Consider the following 20,017-nt stretch of genomic DNA (forward strand, 5'->3'; position numbering starts at 1 on the left):
CCTCACCCCTCTCTGTAAGGGTCAGAGGTCAACTCCCAAGCTTTAGTGATTAGCCAGGCCTCCAGGGGCCCAAGAGCACCAGAGCATCAAAGCCCAGCCCAGAGGCTCCTCATTAGGGGAGATGCTCATCTGATCACAGCCTCTCCTCCACCAGGCTGCAGGTCCTACTCCAGCTAGCCCCCACACACACATACACACACACATACGCAAAAAAAAAAAACAGCTACGCTATGCCTCTGCAAGTCGGCAACGTAGTTGTTTGATTAGTTACCTTTGAAGTATAGATTATAAGAAATGATTGAACCTACTTTATATCTTACTCTGTGTAGTTAAATACATTATTTTAATTTGAATGTTTTGGTCTTTGGTTTTGATATTCCGTACCACTTTTCTGGACCACACTGAACCTATCTGAAAACTGGTCGTGCAGAAAAGACAGATAGGACCCATCTCTATCTCCTCCTCGTTAGAAATATGTGTATTTTTTGCTTCGACAGAATGAGAAAGAACAAGGGAGAAGAGACTGAGATGGGGAGGGAACATGAAAGGGACAGGGGAACAAAGAAGTGAAAAAAGAAGAAAGGGGAGGGAAGATGAACAAGAAATACACGTGCAGAGAAGCAGCAAGCTTCAATTAATGAACACTTTGTTTTTTTAAAGGCATTAGAAAAAACAAAGGGGAATAATAAATGAATATTCAGAAACCTGGCAGACTAATATCTATGACTACGAAACAGGATGAAATATTAAGAGGCGTCTCTTTGCTGCTATACCATGTCCTCTCTGTGGGGGAGGGCACTTCTTTACTTTTACTTGGTAAATCTCGTTCAAGCATAACATTCCTTCCAGAGGATTAATCAGAATTCACACAACAACTACACAACCATTTGAAATCAGCACACACGTGCACCTCCTGCAGCACACCTGTTAGTACACACACTCAAGCACACACATGCACACCTTGTCTCAGAACCTTGCTAAATCTGTCTTCCTGTGTGTCTTTAATCCTGACCTAGACTCTGTCGTCCTCTGCCTGGTACTTGACTTCCTATATCCCTTCCTCCCATCAACCCTCTTCTGTGTATGTTCATTTTCTTTCCTTCAATCCCAGCTCGGTCGTATTTCTTTCCCTCCACTGCTGTCACCTATGTGTATTGAGAAACTCCTCCCTTCCCCTCAATCTTTGCAACTCATAATCCTTTTACTTTTGCCACCCTGTCTCTCTCATCTTCTCTCCCTCCCTCTCTCCATCTTCCTCATGCTCTCTCGTCCTTTCTCCCTCCCTCTATCTCTCTTTTCCTCTCTCTCTCCGTCTCTTTATCTTCCTCAAGCTCTCGCTCTCTCTTGCTCTCTCTTTTCCTCTATCTTCCTCAAGCTCTCTCTCTCTCTTCCTCTCTCTCTTTCTCTCTCCTTCCCTCTCTCTCTCTTCCTCTGTCCCTCCCTCTTTTTCTCCTCCACTCTCCCTCCCTCTCTCTATCTTCCTCAAGCTATCTCTTTCTCAATCCACATCTCCGTCTTTTACGCTCAAGTCCTCAGTCCCCCCCCCCCCACGCTGCCTTTGTAGATACTGTCCACTCCCCCACCTCCCCTTCCTGCCCCACATCTGCCCTTTTCATCCTTTGTATCTCTCTGTCTCCCCCTCTCTCTCTCTCTTTCTCTCTTTCTCTCTTTTAGTTCACTACTTACAGAGTGTAATTCTCATCTCAAAACTAAAAATTTATGTATATTACATCATTTTACACATTTTTTTAATCCTGTACAATCATTATTGACATCACTGTGAGAGACAGAGAGAGAGAGAGAGAGGCAAAGTAGGATGAAGAGAGAAAGATGAACCAGAGGAAGAGAGAAATGGGAATAGCGTGAAAGGTACAGCCATCTACTGAATGCAGGTGTTTGTAATGAGATTGTGCTTGGTTTGGATTAGTGTGGGTTAATCTGAGGGTATGGCTCTGTCTTCTGTTCAGGTGCAGATTAACACACAAAGAAAACACAAGGACGTGAATCCTGAAGTTGGATGTCTGGACATAATCTGTTAGATGCACACATACTCCAGTCCTCACACTCACACATATATACACACACACACGTTATTTCCACACACAACAAGGGATAGGCTGAGAGGACAATTTAGAAAGTGAGTGAGAGAGAGCAGAGGAAAGAGAACGCCGGGATCTGAGTGAGATGACTCAAGGAGATGTAGTAGCCTGGAACAACAGAAGTGACACAAACAGATGTTTAGTTGTCCTCTTTAGCACACGTGTGGTTATATTCGAACATACATGTACTGGAGAAATTATAGAGCCACAAACAAAATGACACACACAGACACACACACACATACACACACTGTGGAAGACACATCCCTTGCAGTTCTCTCACTCCTCGTCTTTCCCTCCATCGCTCTCTCTCTCTCGGGACAATGTGAGCAGCAGCTGGATATGAGCAGCTTCCCCCTCCCTCTCCTTTTGCTTTTCCTTTTTTCTCTCTCTCCTTTACACACAAACACTCCTCTTGGTCTATCTCTCTCTCTCTCTGTGGATGTGGCGCGGCGTGTGGTGAGAGGGGAGGAGTAGAGGGGATTTCATTTGGCTCCTGAACTGTTGCGTTTCACAAAGCTCTGAGCCAAGCGTATTCAACTTCAAACACACACACACGCAGACCCAATCTTACACACACACACAAGCTCATCAGCGCTCCACTGGGATTACAGCACCACTGGACGGGTCTGAACCAACACCTGCCAATACAAGCTGAACACACACTAACACACACACATTAGCGCAGAGAGAGAAAGGAAGGAGGGAAGTCAAAAGAAAAAAAGGAGAGAGAAGAACAAGAGGTGTTTTCTGGTTACATTATAGGATAACATTGCCGAAGTCATTGGATGATGGGGAGGAACAGGATAACACCAAACCCTTGGAGGGAAACTTGGAGGGAAGATACAGTGTAAAGTTTGTGGATGTATCTACCTGACTGGACTGTAGTATAAAGAGTTTTTCACAGGAAAGGTTTTCAAGGGGTCAAGGTAAGAAGAGTTTTTGTGTTAGTTCCTAAAGTGATTAGATAACATGAACTCTTGCTGCCTATCCTGGATTTAGGTTTTTTAGATCAATGTAAAAACCCAGTGATTAGATTTACAGGAATTCGAACAGTTAAACATGTCTCCTCTGTGTGATGTTTTCTGGAATTGATCAATGCAGTACAGTACATATGATTGATTGAGTTAGACATTTTAGAGGATCAATGCACTTCCATTTTTCCAGTTGAGACACAGAAAGAACAATACAATATTGTGTTTATGTTCCAAAGACAGGTCATCTCTCAACACAAACGTTGGGTTGCCTCTTGTTAAAAACCCTGTTTTACAGTTCTACATTTACTTATATATTTACATTTACATTTAGTCATTTAGCAGACGCTCTTGTCCAGAGCGACCTACAGAAAGTACAGGGACATTCCCCCCGAGGCAAGAAGGCTGAAGGTGGCTGAACGGTGAGGAAATCGGGCTAGTAATCTGAAGGTTGCCAGACCGAATCCCGGCCGTGATAAATGACGTTGTGTCCTTGGGCAAGGCATTTCACCCTACTTGCCCCAGGGAATGTCCCTGTACTTACCGTAAGTCGCTCTGGATAAGAGCGTCTGCTAAATGACTAAATGTAAAGTAAAACCTTCTGTGTGTACTGTACTCCCATGGACTTACACATAAAGCTTTTCTATTTGTCATATGACCCCTCCCCCCCCCCCACCCCCCCCACACACTTTCCAGCCTCCAGCCACGGTAATGAGGAGCAGCCAGTCAATCAGCTCCCACTCCTTCCTCATCCTCTCCCTCGTTTTCCTAACCTGGCCCAGCCTTGCACAGGACCACGATGCCACCACGGCAACAGAGAGCCCGACCTCTGACCTTAACACATTGACAGACAATCAGACGGCCTCATTCTCTGACGAGGAGATCACGACACAGGCTTCCCTGGAAACGGGTCTGTCAACGCCTAGCAGTGGTGATACAGATGACGAGGATGTAGTTCCGATCACTGGAACTCGTTGTCAGGGTTACTATGATGTCATGGGCCAATGGGACCCTCCGTTCAACTGTAACGCTGGCGTGTTCTTGCATTGCTGTGGAACCTGCTTCTACCGGTTCTGCTGCCAGTTCCGCCAGCAACGCCTGGACCAGACCATCTGCTCCAACTATGACACGCCCATTTGGGCCAACACCGGCAAGCCTGTGGCAACTGTTCCTGAGGGCCAGGGCGACCAAGAACGGGACAGCACCCACATGATTGTGTACATCATCTGTGGGGTGGTGGCCATCATGGTGCTGGTGGGGATCTTCACCAAGCTGGGCCTAGAGAAGAGCAGAGGGGGAGGAGGAGGAGCAGGCCAGAACGACCTCAGCAACTCCAGGTGAGCAGGAGAGACAGGGGGTAGAGGAGGGGATACACACGTGGAAGTGAGTGTATATGTGGGAGGGTGTGTGTGTGTGGAAGTGAGTGAGTGTGTGTAGCGGTGGGTGTGTGTGTGTGGGAGGGTGTGTGTGTCGGTGGGTGTGTGTGTGTGTGTGTGGCAGGGTGTGTGTGTGGGGGTGGATGGGTGTGCGTGTACGTGTTCTGGAAATACCAAGCATCTCAGACTACACTGATATGATCAGAATCTGATCGCAATCTTACAAACTTAGTCAGTGTGTGCCTGATCACTTTATACATACACTTAACTGCATTTATCTTCCCTTCATATTGAACGCAGAATTAACTGCGGGGTAATATGCTGTTTACCTACTAATATACTATGCCCTGGAGGCAGTAGAGGGAGGAGCATGTAGATGCAAACTTCATGCCTCTGGATGCAATTAGATAGAATTTGATGGATACAACCAATCAGATCAACTAAACCTCCTCATGGTTGTTTTCAGAAATACCTTAAAGGGCTCTACTCTGTAAAGTCATCCCACTAAACCTGCCCCACATCAGATAAACGGTTGTGATTGGCCCGACCAGATTCTGGTCGGAGGGAAATTAGTTTGAATGGAAGGGTGGACAGATCCATCAGTGAGAGCAAATTAACCATAAACTCACAGATATTTCTGTTTACCAGGCTCAGGAGAGGGTAAAATATAAAAAAGAGTAAGGGTGCAGGTTGAGAAGTCAGAGGGAGAGTTACACATGATCTATGAATAAGTAAATGAAGTGCAATACCTGTAGGCATAGAACAATGATATAGCTTTTATTACAGAACCCACCAAAAACACCAACTCTCATCTTATTGAATGTGACTCCTCATTGAGCTCCCATCTCCTTCACTCCTTTGCTCCCCTCTGATCGTCAGGTTAAATATCCAGCCCAGAGTTCAGTCTCTCCCTCAGGGCATCATTACCACAAACAGCCGCACGGCATGGGTTCAAATCCCCCCACGCATTCATGGTTCCCATCAACCTGTCTGTTCTCCCTCTCATCCCTCTCTTTGTATGGCCATTTCTTTCCTCCGGTCTCTCCTCCTTTCTTTCTTCCAGTGCCTCAGGGCCTTTGCGGTCTGCTGTTCTAAAGCAGAACTGGAGGGAGGAAAAGGTTTTACTTTTCTATGTTTCTCTCTCTTTGTGAAATATGTCTCTCTTCCTCTTTGTCTCCTTAAATATATCTTCATTCCATTTGGTTCAGTTCCATCCGTCTCACACTAAGGTCCTTGTTTGTTAGCAGGCACATCGTGCACATATCATTCACTATTATATCCACGTACTTCGACCAATCTGGAGTGCTTTAGCATCAACTGTCAACCAATGTGGAGAGGTGGAAAATATATAAATGCAAATGTAGGGGGGAAAAATGCAAATGTTGAAAAACGACCTTACAGATGAGGCAGAGTTAAGGAAGAATTTCCCAGTATGTCACGAATCCTGGTGATGCATTAAAGAACTGCTTTAGTACGGCCGCCCATTATTCCTGCAAGGATCATTCAGCAGCTGTCAGGATGGAAAACTGTCTCACACAGGGGAAGTATTCCCAGTATTACTAATCTTGGGAGGTTAACAACTCTTTAAATCACATAAACACTCTTAGATTAACCCTTCTTACCAGATAAATCAATGTGGATTACTGCAACTGGCAGAAAGTAGCATTTCTGACTGTAACGATCATTTCTCTGGCTGCTCCGTCCACTCACAGTGTTGGGACCTCCTTCCTGTCATTTGGTAGAAATACACAACAAGGCTAAATAAATATGTTCAAATTGACATGTGTATTTCCTCCTGTCCTCTCCTAATTCTCCTTTCCTGATCCCTCCTCTCCTTTTCTCTTTTCTCATCTTCTCTCCTCCCTTCTTTCTTCTCCTCGCCAACCTTCTCCTCTCCTATGCTCTCCTATCCTGTCCTTTCCTCTCGTCGACAGTGTACTAGAGCAGGTGTGCGTTGCTACTGTGGTATCATGAGAGGGTGGACCATTAAGCGGGGTGTAGGACAGTGCGTCACAACCGGACAGAGCAGGCAAAAGTGTGTTTATTCACCAACAAAAATGGTTTCAGGAAGCAAACATAAATAATTTTAAAGCAAAACAGACCCTTCATAAAGTTGCTCCTCATTTGGATCCGACCAACGGTATACGCAAGCTCAAAGTTCCTCTGGCATCAAACTCCGTTTGTACCAGGTACGGCCCCCGCTGCTTGGTGTGTGCGTCCACTCTTTTGTATTCTCTCTCTTCCACACCTGAGCTCCCACTTTAATCAGATTGCTGAGGCATTTGCACCTGTCTGCGTGGTGCATTCTGGGAGACGTAGCTCTCCCGTCAGCCATCTTGTGGCATGGTAGCCACTCCTGAAGAGAAACATATCGCCCCTCTTCCACACATCCTCTCGTGATGCCACCCTACCTCCCCCCGAAATAATCACCGCAGTTGGTTCAGCCCATTTGCACTCAGCACAAACCAGTCTCACAAAGGGCCGGATTGCGCCACTCTGCCCAGCCTCAGGTTATTCACGTCAGACGTAATGGAAGGCATCAAGTGGAGACTTTGCATGAAGACCGCAAACAAACAACAATGACCTTCATGGACAAAGCCAGGGAGTTCACATGTAGTGATTTATAGTTCAATTAACATCCAGAATGAGGAGGGTGACATTTAGGTTGTGAGAGCATGCCTCAAATCACAACATTCAGAGGACACTGGCTCAAGGCACAGATAGCGTGGTGTACTTTATCCACTTTACACCAGGGGGGAGAACTGACACGGGAGTGGTCTGGAGATGTTGCCCACTAATATGGTGGATGCGTGTGTGTGAGTGTATACATGTATATGGGCTAATGAGAGAAGCTCTCTCTGTTGCACGTTATAGAATACGAGTTATTATGTGTGTCAAGAATGTTAGACAGCGTGTTCGTGTATTTGCGTGTGAGTGTATATGTTTTTAACTGAATCAGGCCCAGGGCATTTTTAGATGTTATGTCATGTTCGGACATAGGATTTGACCTTCCTTATACCACAATGCCCTACAGCTGAGATAAGACACAGCTACATATGGAGATGACAACAGGGACATGCACATGGATCACAGAACTCCACAGAGAGGATTACCTTTCCATTTCTCCATCTCTGCATCCTCCCATCCCTCCTTTGATGAGCTACGCCTCACCCTGCTCTGGTTCAATGTGACTTTCATGACTTGTTCCATATTAAAGAGAGACGGAGGGATGAGAGAGAAAGTGGGAGACTGTGTGACTTGTGTCTGACGTGTGTGATGAATCAGAACAGCTTTAAATATGCTTGAGTCACAGTCAAAGACACATGAAATGCATGTTTTGTTTGAGAAAATCCGTGAGGGGGGAAAGGTAGGGACCCCAGCCCCCTCTCCCCCCTCTCCCCCCTCTCCCCCCTCTCCCCCCTCCGTTCCTCCATCTCTTCATCCCCCAATTCCAGGTTACCTTCAGCATCTGTCACTCCTTATTCTTCTCTCGTTCAGACAAACCTAACTCATCTGACCTCAAAAATGTATAACTACATTTTGTGTGCATGTATGTGTGTGTGTGTGCGTGCCAGCTTGTGTGTGTGAGTTTGAGATTATCCAATGTATCCCACCTACTCCATTTGGAATCCTTTGTGCCACAGAGAATGTGATATTCTCTGTCCCCGTGCCCCCAAACCTTCTCAAATGCATCCCATTTCCTGCATACACCTTGCACCCCCCATACACACACACCCTAGCTGCTCAGTCACCCCTCCCATGCTCAGCTGTGTGTGTGTGTGTATGTGTGTCACACACACACATTCATTGAGACACACACTCATTTAACAAGTGGGAGGAAACATTTAATGAGGTGTGGGTGATGAATTTTGGACTCCTCTGATGATGTCATGTTGCCGAAGATACGGTCAAATGGAACAGCATTCAGGCTTCAATGACGAACGTTTCTGCTTCGGTTCTTATCTGAATGGGAACATCATTGTGTGTGTGTGAGCAGATTTGAAGATGTGTAAATCACTGCTCTACCACCTTAATCCAGCCTGACAGATTACTCTGAACCAGTTTCAGCCACACCCCTAATACATTTGGGGAAGAAGGAGGGGGAGAGAGGGAGGAGAGAAAGACAGAGAGAGGAAGCAAGACAGAGAGAGAGAGAGAGAGAGAGAGAGAGAGAGAGAGAGAGAGAGAGAGAGAGAGAGAGAGAGAGAGAGAGAGAGAGAAAGCAAGAGAGCAAGAGAGCAAGAGAGCAAGAGAAAGAGAGATAGATAGAAACAGAGGCAGAGAGATAGATTCAGATTGATAGATTGATCTGTTCAGCCGGGTGACAACAGTAAGCAATGAGACACACACATCCACTGAACATTATCACCTTATTCATATGGCTGCCTGTCTGTCTGTCTGTCCGTCTATTGTTTGCAATTCTACCTGTATACCTGTGTGCCTATCTGTCTGTCTGTCTGTCTGTTAGTACATGCATGTCTGCCTGGTCTATCATCGGGATGAGGGTGAAGCTGAGAAGTGGATCCAGCTTCTCAGCAGTGATGAAGACTCATTCTGAGAGCAGCTGATTAGATATATGGGCTCCTGATAGAGGCCAGCTAATTGGTTGTTACAGGGCATTAGCCGGCGCCCATCTCACAGTCTGTGTAATGAATGGATAACTCTGCACCACCACTAAGCATTAGCCATGATATCACAAATCTCGGATGATAGACTTACATAAGAGGCTGGGGATGGATACTGTTGGGCCAGTTAAATAATGATGTACATGTAGAAATAGATACTGTATTACAGCGTACGAAGAGACAGAAATACAGTCGATCATCTGACTTTGTTTTGACCTCCAAGAGGGCATGTGGATGAGGAGGATACTCTGGCATTTCCTTCATGTCAAAAACGGAATATTATTGTTAATGAAAAGACCAGCCCCAAAATCTGACAGACCACAATCTCCTTAATGAATCTGTCTCTCATACTTAGTCTGGTTTGAGGATTCTCTTCATCTGGTCAACAACCAAACCAGGAGAAAATGTGATGCTGTAGTTTGTAGAAAGTATTAGAAAGAAGAGAGGAGAGGAGCCCAAGGCAAGTCTCAACCAGTGAGTCAGAGAAAAGAAAGGGGAGAAAGTAGGTTTCAGGAAGAGAGAGAAAGAAAGAGACAGGTTTAAGGACTGAGATGGCAATGAAAAAGAGATGAGGACAGCTTGTAACTCTTAGACACAAACTGTGATTCAGGGGTTAAGAAAGAAGGAGACTTGGTCACTCACACAGCTGGGCTCACGTCACATAAAGAACGCTCATACTAGAAATGTATTCTACAATCTACTTTCAAATGTACAAACACACACACACACACACATACAAACACACACATTGAAAGTGATTATGTGTGAGGAATCCCTGGAGACAAGACAATACACAAAAAACAACCAGATTATCATGTCTTCCTCAGACACTAACACACACACACACAAATGGACACACACACACAACATCTCCACAGAGGTAGCTCAGTACCAGTAACGTTGGGTCCCTGGGCATCGATCTTATCACCATGACACACTTGCATACATGTACAAACATCACAGAAATCCCAGTAGAGCATTAGCTAAGGGAACAGTATTTGGCAGCTCTGGCACAAGAGGGATTCTCCCTCTAGCAGACCCTCAGTGTGGTCCCAGTCCTTCACGCACGGAAGGGAAAAGTTCTCGGCAGCCACTGCGTGCGTGCGAGCTTACTTAGCGCAACACAGGCACCACTGTTTGAATTATTGATCAAAGGGCAGAGAACTGTCAATTCAGCAAACTGAGAGAGGAAATGTGTTTAAACGAAGTGATGAACGTGTTTGCTGCTGGAAACGCTTAATGGATTGTTGGTCAAGTGGGAGGAAATGTTGGACAGTGTACAGTATCACAATAGACTGAGAGACAATGCAGCAAGCATAGATAATGCTGCTCTTTCCAGTGTGGCGCTGATTTGTCTAACTAAAATGTACAATTATTAAATGTCGCTAGCCGATGCTGTTCTGCTACATGACAGATGACAGATGGACGCTTTTCTCCACGCAGAACCCTGACAGAGCTTCTGAAGCAGCCTGGGGGGGAGGTGAGTTCCGTGGACAGCACCGTCTCCAGCCCCCCCATAGGAGTAGGGGCCAACGGGATCTCTGCCAGGATGCTACGCAGCCGCAGTGGTAAGTACACACACACAGTTATGTGTGACAAAAAACAGTGATGTGTTTAACTGCTCACTGACTTTTATTCAGTCTCTCTCTCTCTCTTGGTCTGTCTCTCTCTCTCTCTCTCTCTCTCTTGGTCTGTCTTTCTCTATTTCTCTTTCTCGCTGTCTCTTTCTCTCTGTCTCTCTCTCTCACACACTTAGATATCAATGTAAGAATAAGGCACAGAAAAAGAAACTATAGCTCAAATACCTCCCCCCACACACACACACACACACACACACACACACACACACACACACAGTCACACACACACATTCTCAGCCAAACTCATCAAAGCAGACAGAAAGAGGAAGTGGAGGGCTTCTCTTTGTTCCTCTGTGGAAAAACAAAAACAGCCCAAACTCTTTCTGCCACTGCATTTGTTTTTCCCAGAGGCCTCTCTCTCTCTCTTTCTCTCTGTCTTGCTACCTCTCTCTCCCCCTTTCTGTTTCTATCACTCCTTCTTTCACTCTCTCATTCTCGCCCCGCCTCTCTCTTTCTGCCCCTTCCCTCCCTCTCTAAATCTCCATCTATCTCTCTCTCCCTCCTTGTAAAACATGGGGTTTCCTCTCTCCTCTGTTTAGAAACTTTCTGCAGCAGCCAGTCTCTTTTGTATCACTTCAGCCAACCACACCAGGGTCCTTCCACACACAGCAGAGTGCTGGGTAATACTAGAGTGCATACGTCAACAGACCGTCTCCAAACAGGATCTTGGTACTTCCAATACTGTTGTGACTTTCAGCACACACAAAAGTGTGGTTGTGTAAGAACCTGAACAGCTCAAGGCAAAAGTATTAGTAGTATCTAAGATGGATTGTCATTGTCCACCATCCCATGTTGTTAGGCACAACCGAGCATACACACTGTATGCACAGTATGCATGACGTTTACATGTTTGTGTAGCAGCGTTGCGCTGATCAGTAAGTGGAATGTGATGCACATGCACATCCATGACAAAAGCAACAGCAATCACCATGCTAATTACATTCACAGGGGGAGTGAACTAGTTCCATACATCCAGATCCACCAAAGCTCTGTGATCTGTTCACGGTGTGTGTGTGTGTGTGTGTGTGTGTGTGTGTGTGGTGAAGGGGAGCGTTTGATCTGAGAGACCTCCTACCACTTCCCTCACCCTTCCAGCTGCCTATTTAGAACAGGCCTGCACACACACACCATCCCTCACACACAAACCCACACACACCATCCTTCACACACGGTGGCACAGTACGTCGCTATCGCCTAGAGGATTTGGTCATCACAAATGTAAGACTCACGGTGATAGCTGTAGACTCTGCCAGACTCATAAACCACTCCCCACCACATGTCTCTCTCTCTGTCTCTGCCTCAAATTTACCTCAATTTTTTTCCATTTCATTCCCCATCCCTTTCTCCACCACCCCTTCCCTCCATGAGAGACTGGAGCTTGGCTCCTGGGTTTCTGAACCATGTGTCCACTCGTACCTCCCACTGCCATGCTGCTACAGCTGGCCAATGACAGCGCATCATTGAGACTCTGAAGCTGATCACTGACAGGCCACGATGAAAGAACTCCCAGGCCAATCCTGATGATGTACAAAACACGCACTGACACGTCCATGATGTATGTCACAACACCAGTTTACTGGATTCCTTTCCTTAATCCGGCTCTAGAAACCGGGTCTATCCTCATGTAGGGTTATTTTCATATTAGGTGGGTGAAAGTATGACTGACAGGATTCACACCCAAGGTCTCTTCTGCTCCATGGGACTGTGTCAGCCTGCTAAGCCAAAGCCTGGGAATTAGACCCACCTCACCTCTTCATCTCTTCAGTCACTTCCGAGTGGCTCCTGAGAAAATTGTTGAGCCAACGGGACTAGCTTAGCTACGTAGCAGAGAGGCGTTAAACCCAACTTTACCCAGCATTGGACAGTATTGGATAGTGTAGTCCAAGGTTAGGAGGTTTGAGATAGAGACAGATAGAAATGGATGTAAGAATTAAATAAAGGAGAGCATCTTATATTAGCAGCTTATATTAGCAGCGAATAAATCTGAACTGACTAAGATGATAGTATGAAGTGGCTTGAAAGCTATCTGTACTCCCTGTTATCCTTGGGTTTCTGACATGAACATTCTCTTTCTTTTGAATATTTCCCTCCTTTTTTCTCCTACCTCCCTATCCTTACTTACACCCTCAGGACCCAAACTGACACCAGCTATTCTTGCAAACCAGCCATCTCAGCATGAGCGAGCCGCCCCCCTCCCCTCTTTTCCAAATTAAGTCTTCCATTAGATCTGAATGTAAACTACTTTCTCACCAGGACCTTCCAAGTGAGGTTTCAGTAGTACAGGGGGGTGTATTCATGTGCTTGATGCATGGACTAGCAGAGTAATGGCCCCTTTTTCCCTTTCTCATTTTCGTCCCAACATCAGACGTCCTGCTACGCTCTATCCTCTTTATCACACTCCCCAGGGCGCTTAAGACTCTTTTTATGTACCATTAGGCTAGCACACTCAGTCTCTCTCTCACACACACATACATACATATGCCGTTACACAAACAGACACACACTAGTGTACACAGCACACACACACAAAGCCTACACGTGCTTGCTGGTCTCGATGGTCTCTTAGAACTTCACGGATATGAACAAGCACAAAAGCTTATAGGGAGACATAGGGAGCAGGTGGCTCTATGGTTGAATGTGTAGCGAACACACCCATGCCAACTCATACACATCCTGATACACACACACACACAGCTAGTCCCAGCCCCAGCCCCAGCCCCAGCCCCAGCCCCAGCCCCAGCCCCAGCCCCAGCCCCAGCCCCAGCCCCAGCCCCAGCCCCAGCCCTAGTCCCAGTGTCAGTGTCAGTGTCAGTGTCAGTGTCAGTGTCAGTGTCAGTGTCAGTGTCAGTGTCAGTGTCAGCTACATCATTCTTGAGGTTTCTCAGCCACCCTAGTCCCAGTCCTGCACTGGCTCCAGACACACAGAGTTTGTTACATAATGTATTCACGTATATGTATTGGCCTCTTGTGCCTCCTTAGGTGGGTCGCTAAGATTTTAAGAAATGACCATGCAAGGGAGAAAAGATAGACTCTGTCTGTCTGTCTGTATCTCTCTCTCCCTCTGTCTCTCTCTCTTTCAGAAAGAAAGTCTTATTTGCACAGTGAATTAAAGCTGAACAAAGCCTGCTCCCAGCGAGTTTCTGCCCACGCAGCAGACCTCCTTTTAGACTGCTTTCTCACTCATCTTCATTATCATCATCAACACCATCATCATCACCACAACCATCATCCCCCTCTACACCACCTTCTTTAAACCATCCCCCTAGTCATCTTCATCATAGTTCTCATCTTTGTAGTCAAAATCATCATACAGTGAATTTTGTGAAGATCGAGATGACTCTGATCCACAAGATGTGGTATAGGAAGTTCAGTAAGTTTATCTTTCAAGACCACTTACTGAAAGATGAAGATCAGAAGCAATGGGAGATGGGAAGGGTCAGGAAGAAGACGATGGGTAGATAGAAAATGAATAGGAGGAGGAAGGAGGAGATGAAGGGAGGAAGGAGGAGTAGAAGAGGGTTAGGGTTAGGGAAGAGAGAGATAAGGAGTGTAACAGTAATCATGAGGCAGAGGAAGATATTATGATGATGATGATGAAGGAACATGTATTTAGAGAGTGGATTTTCTAATCTACACACCCATTTATAATGCCACATCATTTGCCACATGCTGGGAGGTCAGTGGTTGGATTAGCAGAGTTCTGTATGTCCACACGTGTTAATCCACAGCCTAGGAACATGGGAGCCATCTCCACAGCTAATCAGCTTACACAATACCAAGATGCTGCACACGCATAGATGAGGTGTGTGTGTATGAATGTATGTATGTGTGTGTGAGATACGAAGGTGGAGGCTCAAAGTAGTTTAATGACATCTTGACATTTCTCCTCTCTACTTAGCACAATTTCCTCAAATCTTTGACAAACTCAGTACTGCATTCATTCACATCCTGTCTTTGAACCATCCTTTTCTCTAACCCTTGGCTCTCTTTAGAACTCTTTTTCATTTCTTCTTCCCTTTTTCTCCATACATTCTTCCCTTCAGCACCTTTCTCTCTTTCTTCGTCTCTCTCTCCCGATCTTTCTCTCTTTTGTTACTTTACTTGAGATTTTAGTATTTAGTCATCTCTGAGGCTGGCTGTGCATGTGTGTGTGTGTGTGTGTCAGAACTGTCAGTCCCGGCCGCGCTTCCAGACAGCGGTGTGTTTGAAGCTGATGCTTATCTCTACATGGTCACGTCACTATTCAAACCTTTGCACCTAGTGCACACACACATATTACGCCTTGGGGAAGTGAATACACATGGCAAAGTGTAATCAATCAAACAGTGGGTTTCTGAGTGTGTGTGTGTTTGTGTGGGGGGGTGTGTGTGGGTGTGTGTGTGTGTGTGTGTGTGTGTGTGGGTGTGTGGGTGTGGGTGTGTGTGTGTGTGTTTGTGTGTGTGTGTGTTTGTGTGTGTGTAAGTGTCCTACTTCTCATCTGTGCCTGTGGGGCCTGACTGACTGGCAGACTGCAGTGATGGGTGCATCAGCAGACCTCATTGATGCAATTAGAGGCTGTGTTTGTTCCATTGTTGATCAGTGATGCCTCATTAGCACCAGATGACAGGAGGTCATTGACAGAGACCTCCAACTCGTGGCACCTTGGCACTGGCCCAACCCTACACTTACCTACAACCTCATCCTTGGCCCTTGCCCCTACCCTTCTGCTGTCCCTGGTACTCACCCTCACCACTACTCCTGCCACTTCCTAGCCACTCACCCCAGCTCCTACCCTGATACAGAGTCAGTCAAGGCAAGTCAAGTTGAGAGGTGTGTGATTTGCCTTAAACTGTGTGGATTGTTGTTGATTGTGAAAAGGTTGTGGAAAGATAGCTGTGTTCTTATCTCTGTCTGTGACTCATTCTCTCCACATCTTTCTCTCTTTCCATACCTGTGTATTTTATTTCTCTCTGTTTAAATGTTCTTCCTTCATTTTCTCTTTCCCTCTTTTCATCCATTCCTGTCACTCTACAGAACACTACCAGCTGAACAATGCAGGTTTGTCTCAGTTTGGCCCAGGTCTGCCTCACCCCCACAGCAATCTCAGTGGTTTGGCACTCAACAAGTACACCTCCCTCAAGGCTGTGGGTAAGTAGAACACACACACATTAGACACTGTTAGAGGCTGACACAGCAGTAAGTGTTGATCCTAACTCAGTCTGACACAGTAACCTTTAAAACAGGCTCTAGGTTCCCAGCTGTGGTCTTGTAAGAAGATTCACCTTCTGGCATGGAAGCGTAATGAATGAACCAGACCATTCTGACAGGGCTACAGTCTCAGGGCTGCTACTACACACACACACACACATACACACACACAGGGCCACCAAGACCATGTCCTTGCCAACTGCTATTGAGATCATGCAGCCTGTCAGATGTACTAATCACATATCACTGTCAACATATTTGAAGGCAGCTTATGCTAATTCCTCTAAAATGATCCATTATTTCATTGGCCTGATTACCACTCTTCATGAGCCTGATTGGTAGGCCCTTTACAGTTGTAACATTGTAGATTTAACGGGTACAAGACCGTTTCTGATTCCTGATCCTTATTAAGGAGAGATGTTCACATTGTTGTGTCACGTTGAACGACTGATTATATTACACACTGTCGCTGTCATCTGGCTTGCTTCATGTTAAGATACATATCAAAGTGCACACATGCACACAGCCATACATCAGAGAAGGACGACGGCTGACTGATCAACAGACTTGACTGAGACTTTTAGATGAGAATCTCTTGAATAATGCAATTTCCTTGAGCAATGCAAAGGTTTGTAAGACTAACCAACAGAATACAGAAAGCTGTTGCCAAATGGAAAGAAGGCTTGACTCATCACCAAAGACTTTGAGGCTTTGTCTGAAAGAGAGAGTTCAGACAAAGAGTCTGAGAGTCTGAGAGAGTTGACCCGGAGCCTACCTACCTCAAAAACATGACAAGGCTCTATCTCATAGACTTACACTTACCCAATTTGTCCCAAAATGTTAACATTCATCTGATTCAATTCAAACATTAATGAATTTTCATTTCATCCATGAAAATGTTGTGAACAACTTTGCACTAAGGTCTTTAACCTCTGAGAAGGGTCAGACACACACAGCCAATGAGCTTCCTAGAAAGGAAAGTGCCAGTTTGCCCCTGTTCCTCCTGGTTCACAGAGGTATGACTCAGAGAGACTGAGAGACATACGTTACAGGACTCTAATGATGTCTATTCATAGAGGGCAAAGACAGATACTAAATGATAGAACACACTTACACACACTTACACACACACACACACACACCCACACACACACTGCTCAGGGCTGGCAGAGGCACTGACCTCTCCCCTGAGACCTGAGCTGATGCTGTGTGACACACTGCAACCAGACCTTCCTATTTATACAACCCTTCTCAATGGAAACCTGTGTCCTGACCCTAATGATCATTAGCAGAACACATACTCCACCCTGGCCTCAACCTTGGCAGTCAACCAGGGGTAACTGATGAGACTGCAAGAGAAATATTTAAAACTCATTAACTTACATACCCTGAAATCATCCGATGAACTAACATAAAAGACTCACTTAAATCATCCCTCAAACTCAAACTCATCGTAACCCACACACTAATGTGTACTGACAAATATTCACACACACACATACAATCTAGGCAGCTCTATGTGTCTGTATAAATCAGGGGCCCAGCGGGCCATGACCCATGACCCAGGGGAAATGGCTCTCAGAGGGGCAAAAGAGGAAACACTATCGACTTCCACTTGGCCCAGAGTGCTTAAATGGTCTAGATGCAATCAATGGGTACTTATTGGGTATTCACATAACTTCTGTGTTTTTCCCTTTCTCTCTCTGTCTCTCTCTTCGGTTGTGTGTGTGTCCCCATTCCCCCAACGCCATCCTCCTTTGTCTTTCCTGCAGCGGACACAGCCTCCAGAGGTTACTATAAAAGCTATCCGCTGATGGACTTCTCTCAATACCAGCCTGCAGCAGCCCCGGCCTTCCATCATGCATCCCTGCACCAGAAAGAAAAGTCCTACCTCCACCAGGTTGACCAGGGCCACCAGGGCCACCAGCGGCACGCATCCCTGGGCCCCCATAACCTCCATGCCCCTCTTTCCATCTCCATCCCCCCCAACCACTTGGAGCGCTCTCATCTCACCAAGACCACCACCCACCCCCTGTTGTCCAGTTCGGCCTTCAAATCCTGGGATTCGAGTGGGCGATATGTCCACAGGCAGTCCTCCCATCCTGTGCACTCGTCCACGGGACGCCGGCACCCTACCTACTCGGTCCGGAGGCAGCAGAGCATAGAGGCACTGCAAGAGCTGTACAACCAGCCCCAGGCCTTCAGAGGGCACCCTGAACCTCTGCCCCCTGACCAACCCTCCTCCTACTACCACCACACCAGACACAAGTCATACACCAACAGCAAGACTGAGGTGACTGTCTGAGGAGAGATTCAGAGCACCATGGTCCCACCAGAGAGTGACAGAAGGAAGAGAGATGTTGGAAACTAGGGAACAGAAGAAAGAAACTAGCTAAAAAACCTAGAAAACAAGTTAAAACTAGCTGAAGAGGTTTATAAACTACATATAATAAAACCACATAAATAACTGTAATAAGGGAACCACAAAAGAAAGGAAAAAGAAAACATTTTATATCTGTCAGATAAACGACACAGGAGTACAGAGTAACTACAAGACAGAGACACAACATTACTCATGACTGATGAACTACAATCTTTTCAGCCTGACAGCATATGGACATGGAAGTAGACATGACCAAGTCACTCTCCAGAAGACACTTTCTAAGCTCAAGATGGTCACCTTTCCTTAATTTTCCTCTTATCTTTTTGTGGCTCAAAGGATCTTTCTATTTTTGACGACTTCTGCCTTTCCTGTCTGCCATACAGCTTCAGCTCCCACTCCCTACATCCAATTCCACAAATATACTCCTCCTCCCCCTTCACTCCCTCACCTCCATCAGTTTTCTGGTCTGTTAGATTGTAGTGTATTCTAGCCATCCAAGCAGTTCACTGGGGTGGAGCACCTTGGGGCCACATTAACTGGACGGGGACAATACCATCATCGTGTCAGCTCCTATCAACCCTGGCCTCAATGCTCGACTCAGAGAGATGCAGACAAGGGAATATGGAGAGAGGAAGTGAGAGAAAGAGAGAGGGAGAAATAAAGAGGAAGAGGGAGACATAGAATACACACAGAAACGTACGCTATACAACACATGTAATTTCCTCGGGGAGAAGAGACAGGAGTCACCACAGATCTGGATTGTTTCTGCTGGACTGTCAGGGTCATGACTATAAGTGTGTGTGTGTGTGTGTGTGTGTGTGTGTGTGTGTGTGTGTGTGTGTGTGTGTGTGTGGTCATGTGTAAAATCCCTTCAGGCTGTCAGTTAAAGGGGAATCAACCCTGCAGCTTTACAGTTATTTTACATTTACATCTGATGTCTGGACAGTAGAAACATACTGTATATTCTGCAGCAATTGCAGGGGTCATCTATCTCCAAAGGATGAGGAGCACAACATGCCATACATGAAAGAACCTTTGTGTGGATCAGGAGAGGACTAAGAGAGAGACCAGGGGAACTCAGAGTACCTGAGAGAGAAGGACTTAGACAGGTTACTGCATGTTTACTTGACATACAATACAGACCAAAAGATCTGGCACTCATGTTGCTCCAAAATGTGTAATAGAAAACTGTTTAATGTGGCATTTTATTACAATCACAGTAGCCATTGGAATGCAGGGATGTAAATACAGTCAATAAGGACTAAATGAGGCAATGAGCCAATGGTATTGTACTATGGTGAAAGGTTGTGATCCAGCACAATTTAACTGACACTACACACCAAGCAGTGTGACAAAGGCTACAACAACACACAATGCTTGCATTACCTCATACCTCGGATATTTAAAGACAAGACACTGACTGTGTAGAATTCAGACATGCACACGTTCACACCACTGCAGTGTCTGACCTATTGGCAATCATGCCACAATCCTCCTGAGGGATTCATATGGGAGTGATCAACAGGCATGGCATTTAAAATGTCAAACGAGATCCCAAATTTCCCAGCCTTCAAAGGTGGAAGAGCAACCTTTATCACTTGAGCCATTCACAGTCCTCTTCCAACTCCCCATATCCCCATATCCCCATATCCCACTTTCTTTCTCTACTAACTGCTTACTTTCTCTTACTACCTTCTTTCCAGTTTATCTTCATAACATTTATCCCAGCCCCT

At 45.9% G+C, this 20,017-nt stretch overlaps 1 protein-coding gene across 1 annotated transcript; it reads left to right on the top strand.

Annotated features, from left to right (window-relative positions):
* The first annotated feature begins 3,784 nt into the window (after positions 1 to 3,784).
* shisa8b (shisa family member 8b) lies at positions 3,785 to 18,206 on the top strand. Its single transcript, XM_047032704.1, has 4 exons — positions 3,785 to 4,410; positions 10,518 to 10,642; positions 15,728 to 15,841; positions 17,674 to 18,206. The coding sequence occupies exons 1-4, from the start codon at positions 3,785 to 3,787 to the stop codon at positions 18,204 to 18,206; spliced, it is 1,398 nt and encodes a 465-aa protein (XP_046888660.1).
* Positions 18,207 to 20,017: the final 1,811 nt, after the last annotated feature.

This window comes from Hypomesus transpacificus, chromosome 13 (assembly GCF_021917145.1).
Source record: "Hypomesus transpacificus isolate Combined female chromosome 13, fHypTra1, whole genome shotgun sequence".
In the NCBI taxonomy this organism is placed as follows: Eukaryota; Metazoa; Chordata; class Actinopteri; order Osmeriformes; family Osmeridae; genus Hypomesus; species Hypomesus transpacificus.

What these genes read in the sequence shown, in the direction of transcription:
- shisa8b (XM_047032704.1), top strand. Translation starts at nt 3,785, where the DNA reads ATGAGGAGCAGCCAGTCAATCAGCTCCCACTCCTTCCTCATCCTCTCC. An exon ending in GATGCTACGCAGCCGCAGTG is followed by an intron (nt 10,643 to 15,727) that starts GTAAGTACACAC and finishes GTCACTCTACAG; the next exon opens with AACACTACCAGCTGAACAAT. An exon ending in CACCTCCCTCAAGGCTGTGG is followed by an intron (nt 15,842 to 17,673) that starts GTAAGTAGAACA and finishes TCTTTCCTGCAG; the next exon opens with CGGACACAGCCTCCAGAGGT.